Here is a 17,866-nt window from a genome sequence, read left to right on the forward strand (position 1 = left end):
ATAAATATCGAGATCTAAATAAGTCTTTCTTTCTTACTTTCTTAGGGGGTTACATTGATTTTCTCGAGTAAAAAACAGCCTTTTTTCAAAAATTTTTTCTCATATAAAATATAAATATTTTATTAAATTCGTTTTACTGTTACAAACATACACCAATAACAAAGAAAATCTGAAAATTTAAAAAAAAAATATTTTAAACTTGGCCATTGCGACACCATTTCCGGTGACCTCTCGGAAAAAAGATACGCTCGTCTTGGCAGGTTAACTCCTTACAGGATCGTCTGAAGGGGAAAACATTAATGTTAAAACTTTTAAGAAGAACTTGGCCGAAGGAAAAAAACCGAAAATTGGATTTTTGGCAGACATTTTTACAAAAAATGAAAATTTCAGTGAAAATTTCGCTGCATTTTATTTTCAAATTGTTATAATTGAAAAGAAAATCGTTCGCCCAAGTCTTTATGAATTTTATCCCAAAAATCTGTGTAAATTTTAAAAGATCGGATAAGTAGTTCTCGTTCTTGCCAACCGACTTCAAAAAGACAGTTTCGAGTGACAATAAAAGTGGGACACAAGTGCATAAGGTCTCAAGGCTGTAGCTCCGAAACTATTACTCGGATCAACTTGAAAATTTAGGAATATATTCGAGAGGTGTTGTACAATTTAATAAGACAATAAAAAAGATCGATTTTTTGAAACCCGTAAACCCATGTAACCCCTTAAAATACATTGGAAGGTCGTCACTACAAAACTACTTTGAATATTTCGAAACGGTTTCTAGAAATTTCAACTTATTTTGAAATTTTATAAAAAAATAAAACTGAAAATATTACCAAATGTGTTCTAGGATAAATCCATTAAGAAATACTTTAGAAAATTATTAACTGTAGAAAATTTTTCGTTTATTTATACTATTTGCTTACACGCAATACATATGTATGTACATATTTTAGATGAAATTATTTTTAGACATAGACATAGCATAATATTTTTATTTGGGATCTATATTAATATCTACATAGTTATGTATGTATATGCTCACAGCATCTAGAATGTTGTTCTACTAAATTTTAAAGAGAAACTAAAACTCGTCGAACACACCCATATCCTCTAAGCGCTTTAGTCCATACTTTAGCTGCGCTTGCAAATGTTCTTGTGCAAATACTTTTTTGTACTTTAGACGGACAGATTCATTATCAAAGAAACTTTCAAAACTGCTATCTTCTGATAGCTCTTTTGGCATAGTAATTATGGGCAGAAAACCGAACAAACCGAAAAACCCGTAAAGTTCACGAGCGCGCAATTCATATTTTAGATCTTCTAAAGTCGGTATATTTTCGTAATGAAGGAACTCCAAGGTCTCCTTGAATGTTTTGTAATACACATTAATGAGATCGTCTCGTCGATCCTTTAGCAAATTCAGACGCACGCTAGTGCTGAAAAAGAAGTTGAGATCGCAGGCAGGGCTGCCATAGAAATTAAGTTGGAAGTCCACCTGAAAGTTCATAAAACATGAATGACTTAATTTTCATTATTAATTATTTTTATTTCCAGAAGAAAAATTTGCGGGTTTCAGTAAAACTTACAAAAATAGCGCGCGTTGGCTTCGCGGGTTGCTTGGGATCATCATAGGCGTACATGAAATTTGTTGTCCAGAGATCACCATGATTCATCACAATGATACGATCGCCCTCGCGACGATCGGCTAAGTGTGCACATATGGGCTTGAAATTATCGTGAAAATAGTGCAATTTTTGTGCGATCTTTTCAAATCCGGGCCATTTTTCTGCATTGTAGGCCAGGTGCTTCAAGCTACTGCCAGCCATATTTTTGAAAAGATCACTTTTTAATACAGTCTTCTTGCACAGCATACCGTCGACCATGCGCTTGGTGATATCGGGATCCTATAGATAATATGTATATTAGGGTGATTCAAAAAGTTTTTTTTTTTTTTTTTCAATTGGTACTCGCAAAAATAGGTTCCTAGACACCTCTAAGAAAGCCTCTCCAAAAATCTATTCATAATAATTTTTTTTCATTGAGTTATAAAATTCATAAGAAATAAAAAATTTTTCCAAAAATAGTCAAATTTCAACCGTTAATATCTTTTAAACGGTTGGGTTTACGAAAAAATCATAAGAGACCATATTTTAGAGCATTCAATTTCCTACAAAACCTAATTAACAAGATATTTTTTCAAGTAGTTGGAAGCGAGATATAAATTTTTCTATCTGATAATAAGAAAAAATAGAAAACCGTTAGGCGGAGGACCTTCCCGTTACAATTAAAAACTCATATTTGGAGAGGCTTTCTTAGAGGTGTCTAGGAACTTATTTTTGCGAGTACTAATTGAAAAAAAAAAAAAAATTTTGAATCACCCTAATGTATATATGTATATATATATATATGTAGAAAAAAAATTCTATTGCAAGATCTAAATGTGAGCTAAATATAGTTGAATAAGATGTATATTATATTATGACTAAACAAATTATGTAACCACCTTTTGCCATTCATTAGTTTTTAAAAGGTAGCCAGAAAACTTTGCTAGCATCCGAAGCGAAATCAAACATTATAAAGTGTAGTTGATATCAATACTTAAAACTTTAAGCCGTGATGAGAAATATTTTGGCTTGGAAAATTAGTCTCACATTTATTTTCATATAAAGCTCTTATAAAGCTCGTTTTTTGATTATTTCGCATTATACACCAAGCAGTAATGATATAAAAAAATGATTACCTACGCCTCTTCAATATACTTACACGCTGGGCTAAAATCATTGACGTGGCATGTAGGCGCGCTGTTTGTTGCAAGATCAATTCGCAGTGTGCCCAATCGAGCTGATCCTGTCGCGAGGCAAGCACAAATCCTTCGGGTTTTAAGTCAGTAAACACAATGGTGCGAGTGGGTGCTTTGACTGCATAAAGGCAGCTAAGCAGAGTTCCAAAAAGAAAACCAAATTATAATTTAGAATATCCGAAAAAACCACAACACATTTAAAAACATTCAAAAAATATTATTTCATAAAAAATTAAATTTTCCGGATTTTCATTGGGTATACTAACGTGGCAGAAAATTTCGGACCGTCTACAAGTATTTGTAGACGTGGCAATACATCCAAGTAGGCCAATTTCTCCTTAACAAAAACACCTACATCTTCAAGGAAACGTGTGTCCTTCGAAATCGGTATACTTTTGACGATTAACGAACGCTGCTCTTGTACCGGCGGCTCATCATCGTCGACTAGACGCTCATAGGCGACTGAGACGCGATAGATGCGTGAGCAGTAATTATCACCGGGGTTGCTGCCCCATTCGAAAGTTATTTCATTTACCGTTAGCTGGATTTCACGCAAACCCTCTTCGAGTGCGGCCACGAAAAAGTTCTCATCCAAATAATCCGGCACAAAAATATTATTCGGATTTTTTATAAGCATTTTTATAATTTGCTTATTTTTCCAAAATAAGCTTTTTTGCTTTATTTTTCTATCTACAACAGCTTTTAGCTCCGAACAACTCACACCGGAACGTTTTGTGCCACTCGCTAAACTAACATGTTCTTGGCCAAATGCGGCGCTTTAATAGACGAGCAAATTCACACTTAATATTCAGCGGTAACATTCCTTGCCCCATTGTTGAATAGAAAAACTTTCTTATTTCTCATCTAACGAGTGTGAGTGCTGCTTCATGAGCGATTTGTCGAACGCTCAATCGCTCATGAAGTAGCAGTAGATTGGCTATAGTTGTCATAGTTTGCTTTGTGTGGGTTCCTATATTGCATCTCATGTTCATTCATAAATATTTACCAATCTGATATAACTGCAGGAAATAATCGCATATTTCGAAAATTGGCTAAATACATTACATCTGAAGATTAAAAAAGAGCAAGTGCTTTTTTTATTAGTTTTATAGTTGACATAAACTGACAATCGCCATCGGTCTTTATTAGCCTTCTAAGTAATTAACAGCCATTATTTGCACTCTAGATATTTGATAAGAAGTATCTAAAGAAAAAACTACAACTAGACAGCTAGCTATTCGTGTATTAATTAAGAATATATTTACATTTATTAGGAAAAAGAAATATTAGTTTAATTTATTTATTGTAAACTCACGATAATTTAAACTAACTGGTTCTGTCACAGACAGACATATATTTGCAAATTTATTGTGCGAATCGTTATAATTTATTAGTTTTCTTAGCAAAATATTTTGAAAATGAGAAAATGAAATTTTACTCCCTTTATACCCTTAACGATCATTTTTATGCTCTTGCAACATGTTGCTACAGAGTGTAATAGTTTTGTACACCAAACTCTTGCAACATGTTGCTACAGAGTTATAGAATAGTTTTGTTCACCTAACGGTTATTTGTCTGGTAGTGAGCGAGGGGAAGACGAAATATCTCCTATCATCAAACAAATAGTCGTTGCACTCACACGTCATTTTTGACAGTCATAACTTCGAAGCCACAGCAACAATGCCAGCCTCGAAATCCAATGCAGAATAACTCTTTCCAACAGGTGCTACTTCGGACTGAGTAGGCAATTGAGAAGTAAAGTCCTCTCTCCACGAATAACAACTAAACTGTATAAGTCACTCATTATTCCCGTCCTGCTATATGGTGCAGGACGATGAAAACAAGCGGTTTCTAGGCCAGTAAAGAAGAAGAAGAAGAATATCGGCAAATATGTGAGCAATATTGATAAAATTGAGGGAGGATGTTTTTCTAATAACGGTGCAACTTTGTGCCTAAAATAGATAAAATAAAATCGGGTGAAAACTTGCTCTAGACCCTATATAACCGATATTAGGATTCTCGTACTGGAAAGTTGCAAGTGTATGAAATTTTCCGTTTTGATCGAATTAAATCTTTCTTACTTGCTTAAAATGCTGTTATTTGCTTCACCGACATGTTTGTATGAAGGCTTTTAGGTTTTGCCTATATATTATAATATTTGACTTTGAGTAGAACAACAACAAAAATGCCTAGAAAAGTAGTATTGAAATAACAATGAATAACAGTACTACACTAGAGGAAATAATTGCAAATACTGTAGGAGATATCTCATAAATTTTAGGTAATAAAATTTGAATTTTTAAACTGACTAATGAAATAAGTAATAGCTGGATTGGCGCTTTAGGTGGTACAGGGAGGTACGTTATGACTTTAGGTGGTACAGGGCGGTACATTATGACTGAATTTTGAGTTGCAGAAACTGGAAGCTGAGAAAGTTTTTAACAAGGTACAAAGCAAAGCAAACATAATAGAGAGAACTTTTGCTGTTCAGAGGTTTCATTGCAATCAAAGACGTTTGCCGACGAACCAAGCTTTTGTGGAAGCGTGATTGGGACATAGTGTCGCCATATTAATAACAAATGGATAATCATTTGAACTGATGAACTTTCATAATGTTACATATTTCACTTATTCTCATTCTTTCGGTCATAAAAGATTAGACGAATTCTTGGGGATACACGGAAATATACAGAATATTGTTGATTACATTTTTGTTAGGCCTTTGCCAAACATGATCAACCTTAGAAGATATGAACACAACAGAGCATTGAGGTGGTAACGGGATCGCATAAAATGATCAGTTCTCAAGAGAGAATAGATGATTAAATAATCCAATACAGACGTCAGTGAAGGCACTGAAAAAGTGATGAAGGAAGCAAAACCAAATACCTTGGTACTTGTTCTTACCTTTATGGAAAGATTGGTTGTATAGAGCAAAAGTCTATAAATGTTCATTGGTGGCGTATAAAATTCAAGAATAAAAGGTGAGTTGATTGATCTAGAGTTGACCAGAAGGGAAACTTCTCTCCGATCGCAACTGTTGCCTATAGAAGAAGATACCGATAGATAGATATATTATATAATTGAGGAATGCACCACGACCTTAGGTCTATTGTGCCCTCTCCTAACTCACAGGGACTCATTTAGCTCCAGCACATTGATACCGATACTATTTTTAATATGGAGGCTGTGAGGAGAAATGTATTTTGTCACATTCGTCACATTATTTTCTTTGTTTACTGAAGCAGAGTTATTAAGACTGCAGTCAGGCAACATGGGTATTCAGCCATGCGAAACAAACCTATAGAAAATATAACCTGAAGACGTTGACCCTGTCATTGTTCGGGCAATACAGCAATTTCAACGCGAAGAGACTAATTTTTAACGCAAACTGTTCCGGATATGGATGAAGGTTTTACCTGAACGGCAAGTATCAACTGCAAAAGGTGCAAATAGACTTTGGCTGCGAGAGGAACAACTTTATAAAAATGTTCGTTAAAATATCCTGACTACGATTTTGGAAACATTCGTATTACAGAGTTCCTAATGATGCTTCAACCATTGTACCTAAAAAGGAATCGAGACCGAGGAAAAGTTTAATCATGACGCCTACAAAGAATAGCGTCTTTAACTCCGTATGTTATTAGATAAGAGCAAAATTGTTGTGAGAAATATTGCCGGAGCTCTCCGAGTGCGATACTTTATAATAACTTCATGCAGAAGAGATCCTTTTTAGATCGCGAGAACGGTTTGAAGGAAATGAGTATGTAGATATATGCGACAATTTCAAGAGCGGGATTAATAGATTAACATGGATCACCAGGTTGAAAAAAGTTCCGAAAAAACTTTGCTTCAAGTGAAAAATTGGGGCACTTGTAAGATTTACTTCCCGTTAAAATTATTTACCATACATGTTTTAAAAGAATGATGAACTCTTACAGTTGACAAACGATGTTAGATCTATTATCTATCTATCTACCCGATACTTGTACATAGCTTTAACTTTTATTGTAATTCCTTAGAAAATCGCGCTATCTGTTTTGGAAATTCACATTTTATTCGTGCAGATTTATACGACACTTTTTTGTCGTGCTTGATATCGGAAATGCATTTTAAATCCCCAGTTAAATCAATAAATTTATAAATAGAACCAATTTAAGCCGCGAAGATCTACGTGAATAAAAATTTACTGCATTCTACAGGCAAGCTCGAAACTAGTATGCAAGTGTTCACGGCAATTCATCTCTAATACGATTTCCAACTACATACATAAGTATATAGCGGTAAGCACAGAGAAGCTGCGACAGTTTCAGTTCTATTACTCGTTGAACTCGTTCGCGCACGGATAAAACAACAAAGTTAATTGTCACTTATAAAAGATTGTAGGATACAATGTAATTATGACATATTTATTGTGTGGACAAAGTCTATTTCTCTTATATTTTATTGGTTACTAGTCTGAATTGTGTTCAAAAATAGACTCCCTATACAAACTATAAAAAAATACTCTAAGTTTTGCATTGCCCTTTATTACCACAGCCGAGCTATTGCTTTGAAAAAATAAAGTAAAACCTAAGCCACGACATCGCAATAAGCTGCGGTTTATTGCGGTATTGCAAGCGACTGGCGGATGTCAAGTAGGTATTGTTTTGGTCGTTGTATAACTTCAAGTTAGAATTTAGTCGGAAAGCACTTTAGTTTCCGTCAAATTTATTATTAAGTCTGTTAGTGATTTGATCTAACTCTTCGAAATTGGCCAAAATAATCCTAGAATATATTTGCTTGTGGTGCCTTATTATTGACTACTTCCTTAAGATTACAAGGCATCGACTCAAAGTTATTAGAAATAAATCACTCAGATACTCCAAAACTATTTTGACTCTGAGAGCTTTCCAAAAGGTTTTTCAGAAGTTTTTATTGAAATATATTTTGAAATATGGTTGCCACTTGCCGTGAATGTAGCAAAATATTGCAATTTTCGATTAAAGTTGCCACCTATCGCAAACAATTAAACTGAAAATATTACAAAATGTGTGCAAAGGTAAAGCTTTTATTAAATACTAGCTGACCCCGCAGCCGTTGCCCTGCGTGAAATTATGTGTTTTGAAATGAAAAAAAGTTGAAATTATATTCTGTCGAAAATGATTTATTTACGATTTTTCTAAATTTTTTTTATGTAGCGCAACTTAATAAACATAATTTTTTGATTTCTGTTCTGGTGCGTAAATATATAGAGAAAATGGGTTTCCAACTCGTCAACACACCACATATATCTGGCCGTGTGAAAAACATAGCATTTCCCGATTTCCTTGTGTCCTGTTGATTGCCAACGCAAGGGCAATTTTTACTGGAAATTGAATACGTTTGAACTGAAATGGCTGTCCCTTGTATTCGATAACTACGTCATAATCATTCGGGTTCCATTACACAGTTTCGGCGCATGAAGATTGAGAAACATAATAATGACAGATCCAACTTTGAGACGCAAACGATGCTGGGGCATACCAAGGCTCTCCAAAGAATTTGGAAATTCCACTGGATTATTTACGGTTTCGTCTTCCTTGTCAAGACGATCGATCGATTTATATGAGCGCAAACCTCCCGGAACTTGACTTTGAATCTTCCAGTTTAAATCACTAACATCGGTAATTTTGGCAGCTAAAATTGCTCGTGCACTCAAGCTATCGCAGTTACGATAATTTGGCCAATGTTCGGATAAACATTCGTGATGAGTTCATCTTCCGTTGAAGTGAATTGACAAAAGGGAGGTGAAATTGATATCAAACCACTGGAAGTATCAACCGAAATTTGCCCATTTCCAATTCTTAGCGAATACAATGTAAAATGTCATCGGCAATGTCATTTTTTCGTATCCCATAATTAACGCGAATTTAAAGGCTGATATGTCGAAATGATCTTCGCGAAAAGTATGCGAACTTCAGTGGCATGCGAAGTACTATCGCATTGTCCTTCGTCTGTTTCCAGTGATTATCATGTTCCAGCAAATGCTACTGCTGGCATGCTTCTCAAAATGTTGCACACACTGTACCATTCACAATACGCGATGACTTAAATGAAGTTGAACCGCGAGACGCAAAACAGTCGGAAAACTTTCATGAATTGCAAAAGTAAATATCCTACAAAGCGCTTTATTGCAGTTCACATATCGACCCATTTGATACTGCTGATCTCATATCGTTCAAGGCCAATAACCGCTAAATTGCTTTCTTTGGTGACGTACTTGCAAACGTATTTGATCGATTACACCAATCTGCAATATTCAACATTGACATGAGTTTTGAATGTGAATTAAACAAAAGGGGCGAATATGGTACGACCCATGTGTTGTCAACTTCGATGTGTTGTTAACGTCGATATTCACGCCTCTAAATGCTAAATGTTCTGCCATTGTCGTCTGGTGAGTGACGCCGATACAGTTAATATCCATCATTTCCCATTCCCGTTTCCGAAAGAAAAGCACATGAGTAGTGTTTCGTGCATTTATTGTCAAACATACAAACCAAAGTGGGATTGTAAGGTTCGCAAGGTCCATGAATCATATTGGTTTTCACCACTTCGTATAATTCTGGATCTATCTCTGAATCAGGAATTTCCGCTGAAATGATTTCATCAATTTGATCTGGTGTAATCACCATCCGCATCCAAAGAAGAATGTGTGTGTGTGTGGCAAATCTCTTTTTTGCTACTCAACAGAACACATTCAGCATCTAACAGCATCATATATGTATGTATACCATAGGTTGCTTCAAGATAAAGACCATAAAACATCGCAGCTATTGTTTAAAAAGTCGTGCTGTGATATCGTTACGATCGCTAGCTGATTGACCGCGATCCATAATTCCGCACGTATGTCATCGCATTTTGGGAGTATTTCTTGCCTTTCTTTGGGCTGCCATACGTTGATGGCAAAAAGAACGCCGACCAATATTAGCGCCACCTCTTCGTGGCTTCGTAACAAATTTCAATCTGTAATTGATCACATCGTCTCAAACATACATAAAGTTTTTCACTGAATAATTTTCAATAATTTTTCCTTTGGATAGCCGGAATAAAAAAGTAAGCGACCGCAATTGAACGATTCAAATAATTTACAAATCAAAATATTGAAAAACAAAACAAACAAAAATTGAAAAAAATGTGTATGGAAAATGTTACTTTTTGGAATTGTCCAATTTTCCGACTTCTCCTCATGAAAAGTATAAGGTATTTTGTTTCTAAACCTTTCCCGATCCACAACAAACAACCTTTAAAAATTTCATTAAGATTGGTTCAACCGTTCTCTTAGTGTTACTAACAAACAAACATTCATATTTATTGTAACGTTTGTATGGGGAAAAGAAAAGGGCTGTTTTTAGGGGTTTTCCGGAAACTATTCGAATTTTTCTCGCCGTAAAAACCATCCTTGAACTTCAACAAACATTTAAGAAAAAGAATTGGCCAAATTGGTCCAGGCGTTATTGAGTTATGCGCGTACATACATTTTTGGTATTCATTTTATGTCGGCTTAAAACTAATGAGTGCAAATCTTTACTGTTGTTGTTATTGTATTATTTAAGAGAAAGCGAATATTTTATTTAAGGAGTGATTAAAGAAAGATCAATTAGCAAGTGAGCAAATTATGAGAAACAAAGATATGCGTGTATAAGTGGGACAGGTAAGGAAACAATGTAAGTTGTTGGTATTTATATATATACAAGGTGTCTTCCAAAGTAAACAGGACATTTTGAATCTAGCGCCCCCTGGTAGTGCTATCTATCTGCTATCTTTATTGATTGTCCAGTGAGAATTTCATGACATTTCATTGATTGGAAGTGAAGTTATTGCGTTTTAAGTGTCAGTATGTTTGTGTTATCGGTACGAAAATGAGCTTCGAACAAAGAGTCAACATTAAATTTTGTTTTAAAATTGGTAAAACTTTTACCGAAACGTTTCAATTGATGAAACAAGTTTATGGCGATGGTTGCCTCTCCCGTAGAGGAGTGCACGAGCGGTTTCAACGTTTTCAAAGTGATCGTGAGGACCACGATGACGATCAACATGTGGGCCGATCAAAATCCGTGATCACCGGAAATTCCAACGAAACTGTGCGTGTATTCATCAAAAATCAGACGAAATCATCTTTGAAATTCATAAAAATGGAATTGAACATCTCCAAAACTATGATTTATCGCATTTTGACCGAAAATTTGGGTCGTATTCGACGTATTCGGTCCAAATATCGCGAAGATGAAAGTTGGCGTTTGTTGCACTATAATGCGCCGTCTCATCGATCGTCGCTTCTGACCGATTATTTGACCAAAAATCACATTTCAACCATTAACCACTCCCCGTATTCACCTGATATGGCACCGTGCGACTTCTTCTTTTTCCGGAAAAAGGCATTTGTCCATGAAAGGAAAGTGTTATGCAGACGTAGAGGCCATTCAAAAGGCTTGCACCGGCCATACCGACAAACGAGCTAAAACACTCGTTCGATATGCTTTTGAACCGTGCAAAAAGCTGTATTTAAGCAGAAGAAGACTATTTTGACTAAAATAAATTGATTTTGCCGAAAAAAACCATTTGTTTTGTTTTTTTTTAAGTCCTGTTTTCTTTGGAACGCACCTTGTGTGTATACATAATATTTTTAGTCAAATAACTTTCAGATATAGCATAAATTTTTCTATTGGAGGCATTTTATTTAAATTTTATGTATTCAATGTTAATAGTAGTATATACTATATTTTTGTATGTTCAAAGTACCCATAATGTAGTTGTACAAAAACTGACATAGAAGCTAAAATTCGTCCGTCGTTGATCCTTCAGCAAATTCAGTTGTACATTGGTGTTGAGAACGAAGTTTAGAACACAGGATGGGCTGCCACATGAAAATACATAAAAAATGAATGAATTGATGGAATAAGAAGAAGCAGTTGTGAATTTCAGTCAAACTCACAAAATAGTGCGCGTTGGATTCTCGGGTTGTTAGGGATACGATCGCCCTCACGACGGTCATCTAAGTGTGCACATATGGGCTTGAAATCATCGTGCAAATTGTGCAATTTTGATGTGATTTTTTCAAAACCGGGCGACTCGGCGGTTTCCTCCGAGCATATTTTTAAAGGTACAACTCTCTGATATTGTAGTTTGTATGATATTGTTGCTTATACTATACGTTTTTGTAGAAGAAACGAAAAAATAACGATTATAGGCTTTACTCGTTGAGCTAAAAATAAAAAGATACGTTACAAGAACTTGTTTCCTATCATTCAGTTTCTATGGCAAATCCGATCTGAACAATTTCTTTAGAGATTGCATTTTTGCCTCAGGTAATAACTCACGCCAATTTTGTGAAGATATGTCGGCAAATGAAAAAGTTTGCATACAAGTATTTGATACCGATCGTTCAGTTGGCAGCTACGAGAATATGCTATAATGGTCCGATATTGGTCCCAACAAATAGGCAGTTTCGTGAGGAGAAAAGAACGTGTGCAAAATTTTTTACCGTTATCTCAAAAACTGAGCGATTTGTTCGCGAATATACAGAGCGATGATTGATGTCACGTTCTTACACCGTTATTTTGACAGCTGCACGACTACACGACTGCAGGCCGACAGTTGTCGCTCTCGCTAACTTCAATATATTTTTATATTTGCCAACGACAGTAGGCCGACAGTAGAGAGATGAGGTAGAGTGGTGATGCCACTAATATGTAAAATGCAAAATTATTCAAAGCTCTAACAAACCTGACATTATTTTACAAATAAAAGCATAAAATAGCTGTATTATATCATTTGTAATAACAATAAAAAATTTAAAACAAATAAACTTACCTGTTTTCTTATTTTTTGCATAAAAAATTTCACTTTGAACAAAATACTAAAATTTCATTGAAAAGAAAGGTATTAGTTTGGTCACAACGAAATTGTGTACCTGCAAAATGGACAGCTGTGTTGTCTTGTGTACATGCCGGCCATTGTTATGTCGCTGCCTTCTTACAAATGTTCATGTAGAAAGATTCACGACGCCATTTACAGTTCACTGTCGTGCTGCCATGTCGTGTCGAGCTCAATGTGTTCAGCACTTAACTGTAGATCGGCTATCAGTGATATTGCTGATTGGTTTACACTGTGCTCTAAACGCAATATCAATCGTATTGTTGCTTCGTATACCGAGCACAAACCTCACTTACTGATTTGGCGGACCCCCAAGCATACTCCACAGAGGCACTAGAGCGTAAGCACTCACACACCCCCATTAACTTTGCGATACAATGCAATTCTAAAATTAGTTATCAGTTGTGCACACACAAAATGTGTGATTATATACATATGTATGTATGTATGTTATCTATATCAGTATCTCTTACGTAAAGTAATAATTTATATTTTACTAGAAAGTATTTCTATAAGCAATAAAATGTATTGTATGAGAATAGTTCTCAAAGAAGACAAATTCAAAATGTTATCTTGTACTTTTTTCATTAGTGTCGGTATCACGAATATTTTTATGCAACATGTTGCAACAGTTGCTACACAGTGTAATAGTTTTGTTTACGTAACGGTTCTTTGTATCACTTAAAACTAATTGATACAGGTATAGAATTATAATTATATATATGTATGTATGTATAATAGTAAATGATAAAGTTGACAAGACAAGTTGAATTTCGAGTGACTATCTGTCTGTGCGTCCGTTCAAGAAATAACTTGAGTAAAAATTGATATATATTGATAAAATTTGGGGCACATGCTCTTTAGCACCCAAGGAGAGTTCGAATTGAAGATGGGCGGAATTGGATCATTACCACGCCTTTAAAACGCCATTACTGGAAAACGTATAAAGAGCCGTAACAATGTTCCACAATAAGATACAAGACTGCTTTTTACCATAACGAAATATATTAGGGAGGAGCATGTTAAAAAAGTGGGCGTGGCTCCTCCCTCTAATAAGATTTATGTAAATATCTCATAAACCATTCAAGCTCTAATAACGAGATTCGCTCAGGGCAAATCTTTATAACGTCCATTTACTTTTCGAGATGGTACAAAAGGGGTTTATAGGAGCTGTAAGCCCATATTCCGGGACCTACTCGACCGCTTTCAACTTAATTTGGTGGATAATATTAACCGGACTTTCTTTATTTATTTTTGGTTAAAGTTGCCACCTATAGTTAATGATTACACTGAAAATATTACAAAATGTGTTCAAGTTAAAACTTTTAAGAAATATTTTAGGAAAGTATTGAAAGAACCAAGTTTAGATAAATTTTCGTTTATTTAAACTATGCACTTTGTTATACAAAATATACATATATTTTTAGTGAAATTACTAAGAAGATACTTCTTTATTATAGTCATGGCAAAGAACACCATATATGTATGTAAGCTTTCTATGTACTATGTTAATATATACACATTTACATTTTCACAGCACTAAATCTGAAATTGAGACTAAAACTCGTCCAACACCCCCAAATCATCCAAGCGCTTGAGAGCATATTTCAGCAGGTTTTTTAAACGTTCTTGAGCAAATACTTTTTTGTACTTTGTAAGGCTGGCCTCATTATCTACTAAATTTTCAATACTGCTATCTTGGGATAGCTCCTTTGGCATAGTAATTATGGGCAGAAAACCAAACAAAGCGAAAAGCCCGTAAAGTTCACGAGCACGCAATTCATATTTTAGATCTTCTAAGGTCGGTATATTTTCGTAATGAAGGAATTCCAAGGTCTCCTTGAATGTTTTGTAATACGCATTTATGAGATCGTCTCGTCGATCCTTTAGCACATTCAGACGTACGCTAGTGTTGAGAAAGAAGTTGAGATCGCAGGCAGGGCTGCCATAGAAATTAAGTTGGAAATCCACCTGAAAGTTCACAAAACATAAGTCATTCACTTAATTTTCATTATTAATTACTTTTATTTTCAGAAGAAAAAGTTGCGGGTTTCAGCAAAACTTACAAAAATAGCGCGCGTTGGCTTCTCGGGTTGCTTGGCATCATCATAGGCATACATGAAATTTGATGTCCAGAGATCACCATGATTCATCACAACGATACGATCGCCCTCACGACGATCTGCTAAATGTGCGCATATGGGCTTGAAATTATCGTGGAAATGGTACAATTTTTGTGCGATCTTTTCATAACCGGGCCACTCGGCTGCATTGTTAGCCAATTCCTTCAGGGTACCACCGAACATAAGTTTAAAGGAATCACTCTTTAAGATAGTCTGCTTGCTCAGCATACCATTGACAAGGCGCTTGGTGATGTCGGGATCCTAGAAATGAAAACCATATTGTAGTTTGTCACAATATTTCAAACTTATTTGTATTTCGTTTCAAGAATATCTAGAGCAATACCGAATTGGTGTCTAAATCGAGCATATCGTAAAATCTATGTTCCTTGAAAGCATTAATTTGTTGAATTATACAGAAGAAACGCTACACGACTACATCATATTTACAACTTTCTTCTGTATAACTCTCATTATAAGCTGAGCACTAATTGTATGAAAAATACAAAATGTATGCCATTCCAATATACTTACTCGTTGAGCTAAAATCATTGAAGTGGCATGCAGGCGTGCCGTTTGTTGCAGGATCAATTCGCAGTGTGCCCAATCGAGCTGGTCCTGTCGCGAGGCAAGCACAAAACCTTCGGGTTTCAAGTCAGAGAGTACAATAGTGCGAGTGGGTGCTTTGATCGCATAATAGCAGCTGAGCAGAAAAAAAAAAATAATAAAAAACAGAATTATATAGAGTATCCGAAAAGGTGGCAACATTTTAAACGATCCAATTGTTTTATAAATAAAATGTTAAATATGCTAGAACTTTATTGGATATACTAACGAGGCACCAAATTTTTGACCATCCACAAGTATTTGTAGACGTGGCAATACATCCAAATAGGTAATTTTTTCCTTAAGAAAAACCCCAACATCTTCAAGGAAACGTGTGTCTTTCGAAATCGGTATAGTTTTGACGATTAACGACCGTTGCTCTTGCACTGGCGGCTCATCATCGTCGACTAGACGCTCATAGGCGACCGCGACACGATAGATGCGTGAGCAGTAATTATCACCGGGGTTGCTGCCCCATTCGAAAGTTACTTCTTTAACCGTCACTTGGATTTCACGCAAACCTTCCTCGAGTGCGGCCAAGAAAAAGTTCTCATTCAAATAGTCAGGTATATATATATTGTTCGGATTTTTTATAACCATTTTTATAATTTCTTTATTTTTCGAAAATAAACTTTTTTTTTATTTAACACCAGCTTATAGCACCAAATGAACCTCACAAACCGTAACGTTCCGTAGAATTGAATCAACTGAAATGTTGTTGCCCTAATATTGCGTCTTTATAAACATGCAAATTCACACCTGAAATTCAGCGGTAACATGACATTTATTGCCACTTTGTGTTTTTGCGAAACTTTCTAACACACTTATGCACTTGCTTTACTCATCTACTAGTGAGTGCCGAGTGCAATATGCAGAGCAGCTGAGCGCTCGACAGAGTTTGCTTAATTGTAGATCGACTATCAGTGATGTTGTTTGCTTTGTGTGGGTTTTTAAATTGCACCTTACGCTCATCAATAAATACTTTCCATACGTGACATAGTGCGGCGAATACGCGTAAACTCGAAAAATATGCCACATCATGCTCGCATACACGGGTAGATCAAGCAAGAGCAAGTACTCTGCTAATATTCCTCATTTCTATTTACTCAAATACCATAGTATCTTATTACTTAATTTCGAAGTGATAATTTTGTTAACTGCTTTACGCTGTGCTTTATACGCAATATCAAGCGTATTATTGCTTCGTATACCGAGCACAAACCTCAGTTACTGATTTGGCGGACCCCCAGGCATACTCCGCAGGGGCATCAGAGCGTACGCACACACACCCTCATTAACTTTGCGATGCAAAGCAATTCTGAAATAAGTTATCAGTTATTTGGTTAATCGTGTGCTTATATATCTTATTATTTGACTTTATCTGTTCCAGCATCTTTTACGCAGAGTAATTATTTTATATTTTACTAATAAGTATTTTTATAAGCAATTAAAATCTGTTTACATAAGAATTGCTCTGAAGGTAAAATCAAAATAAATGTTAAATGTCATAATCACGAATGTTTGTTGTAACTGCTGAGACGTATGCATGACTAACCGAATGATATCCACATGCGCATATATAGTACAAGTATATTCTAGCGGGAACGGCCTTTGATGCTCAGTAAATTGATTTCTCATTGCTGACATTAACTGACAAGGGCCTAGGAAGACCGGACTTATAATTAGTTAAACAGCCACGCCATATGTAGGTATATTAACTAAGAGTATACTATATCTGGCATTAGCATTCTCATTAATTGCTGTTGTTAAGATAAAAAGGCAGCAACTTAATACTAGATTTATTAGGCTTTAGCTAATTTATTAACTAGAAAATAGATGTGCGCATATTTATATACATACATATACTATGAGTATGAGTGCTCAAGTGAAAACGTTCGCAAATTAAAGTGCTTTGCGACAATTAAAACTAACTGGTTTATCAACAATACACATACATCCATAAGTTTGATAATTTGTTCATTATTATTTCTATCAATGAAAATGTGAGGAAGAAAGTTATTTCCCTTTTATACCCTCAATCTTTTTTATCTATAAGTCTTGACTGGGCCATCAATAAAACGTTATATGATTGATTATATGTATATAAACTAAGTTGTAAAGTAAACTTAGCTCGTCATCAGGCAAACTACTAATGTAAAGTCAGTCTTCAACACTCAATACTTACCTCTGCTCACTATAATACCTAGAGCTCTGCTCTTGAAAAGAAAAATACTTGAGAAAAAAAAAACAAATTTATCGTTATAGTAAATCACAAAAATTAGACGAACTTGTTAGCTTTACTTTCAGTCGTCAATTGTTTACAGTATTAAAAGGGCCTTGGACAATTACACATGGAAAGTGAAACGTATTTTAAAATATCTATTATATGAATTTTTAAAAAGAGTATGTGAGATAGCAAAATTATAGATTGAGTGCGCGTCATTTT

The 17,866-nt window shown here is 35.2% G+C and overlaps 2 protein-coding genes across 2 annotated transcripts; both read right to left on the reverse strand.

Moving 5' to 3' along the window:
• Nucleotides 1-874: 874 nt before the first annotated feature.
• On the reverse strand, nt 875-3,532 carry LOC126758645 (uncharacterized). The gene is made up of 4 exons (XM_050472999.1): nt 3,064-3,532; nt 2,761-2,929; nt 1,584-1,901; nt 875-1,492 (listed from the first exon to the last, which is right to left on the reverse strand). The coding sequence occupies exons 1-4, from the start codon at nt 3,432-3,434 to the stop codon at nt 1,079-1,081; spliced, it is 1,272 nt and encodes a 423-aa protein (XP_050328956.1). The 5' UTR covers nt 3,435-3,532; the 3' UTR covers nt 875-1,078.
• Nucleotides 3,533-14,056: 10,524 nt separating this feature from the next.
• Nucleotides 14,057-16,251, reverse strand: LOC126758641 (uncharacterized). Its single transcript, XM_050472995.1, has 4 exons — nt 15,650-16,251; nt 15,349-15,517; nt 14,761-15,078; nt 14,057-14,665 (listed from the first exon to the last, which is right to left on the reverse strand). Exons 1-4 carry the CDS (start codon nt 16,018-16,020, stop codon nt 14,252-14,254), a joined length of 1,272 nt encoding a protein of 423 aa, XP_050328952.1. The 5' UTR covers nt 16,021-16,251; the 3' UTR covers nt 14,057-14,251.
• Between the last annotated feature and the right edge of the window lie 1,615 nt (nt 16,252-17,866).

This window comes from Bactrocera neohumeralis, chromosome 5 (assembly GCF_024586455.1).
Source record: "Bactrocera neohumeralis isolate Rockhampton chromosome 5, APGP_CSIRO_Bneo_wtdbg2-racon-allhic-juicebox.fasta_v2, whole genome shotgun sequence".
NCBI lineage: Eukaryota > Metazoa > Arthropoda > Insecta > Diptera > Tephritidae > Bactrocera > Bactrocera neohumeralis.

Excerpts from the sequence above, each read along its gene's own strand:
- LOC126758645 (XM_050472999.1), bottom strand. The coding sequence starts at position 3,434 with ATGCTTATAAAAAATCCGAATAATATTTTTGTGCCGGATTATTTGGAT. Across the intron at positions 1,902-2,760 it reads CAATGATTTTAGCCCAGCGT|GATCCCGATATCACCAAGCG; the intron begins GTAAGTATATTG and ends TATTATCTATAG. Across the intron at positions 1,493-1,583 it reads AGCCAACGCGCGCTATTTTT|GTGGACTTCCAACTTAATTT; the intron begins GTAAGTTTTACT and ends ATGAACTTTCAG.
- LOC126758641 (XM_050472995.1), bottom strand. The coding sequence starts at position 16,020 with ATGGTTATAAAAAATCCGAACAATATATATATACCTGACTATTTGAAT. Across the intron at positions 15,518-15,649 it reads GGTCAAAAATTTGGTGCCTC|CTGCTATTATGCGATCAAAG; the intron begins GTTAGTATATCC and ends TTTTCTGCTCAG. Across the intron at positions 14,666-14,760 it reads AGCCAACGCGCGCTATTTTT|GTGGATTTCCAACTTAATTT; the intron begins GTAAGTTTTGCT and ends GTGAACTTTCAG.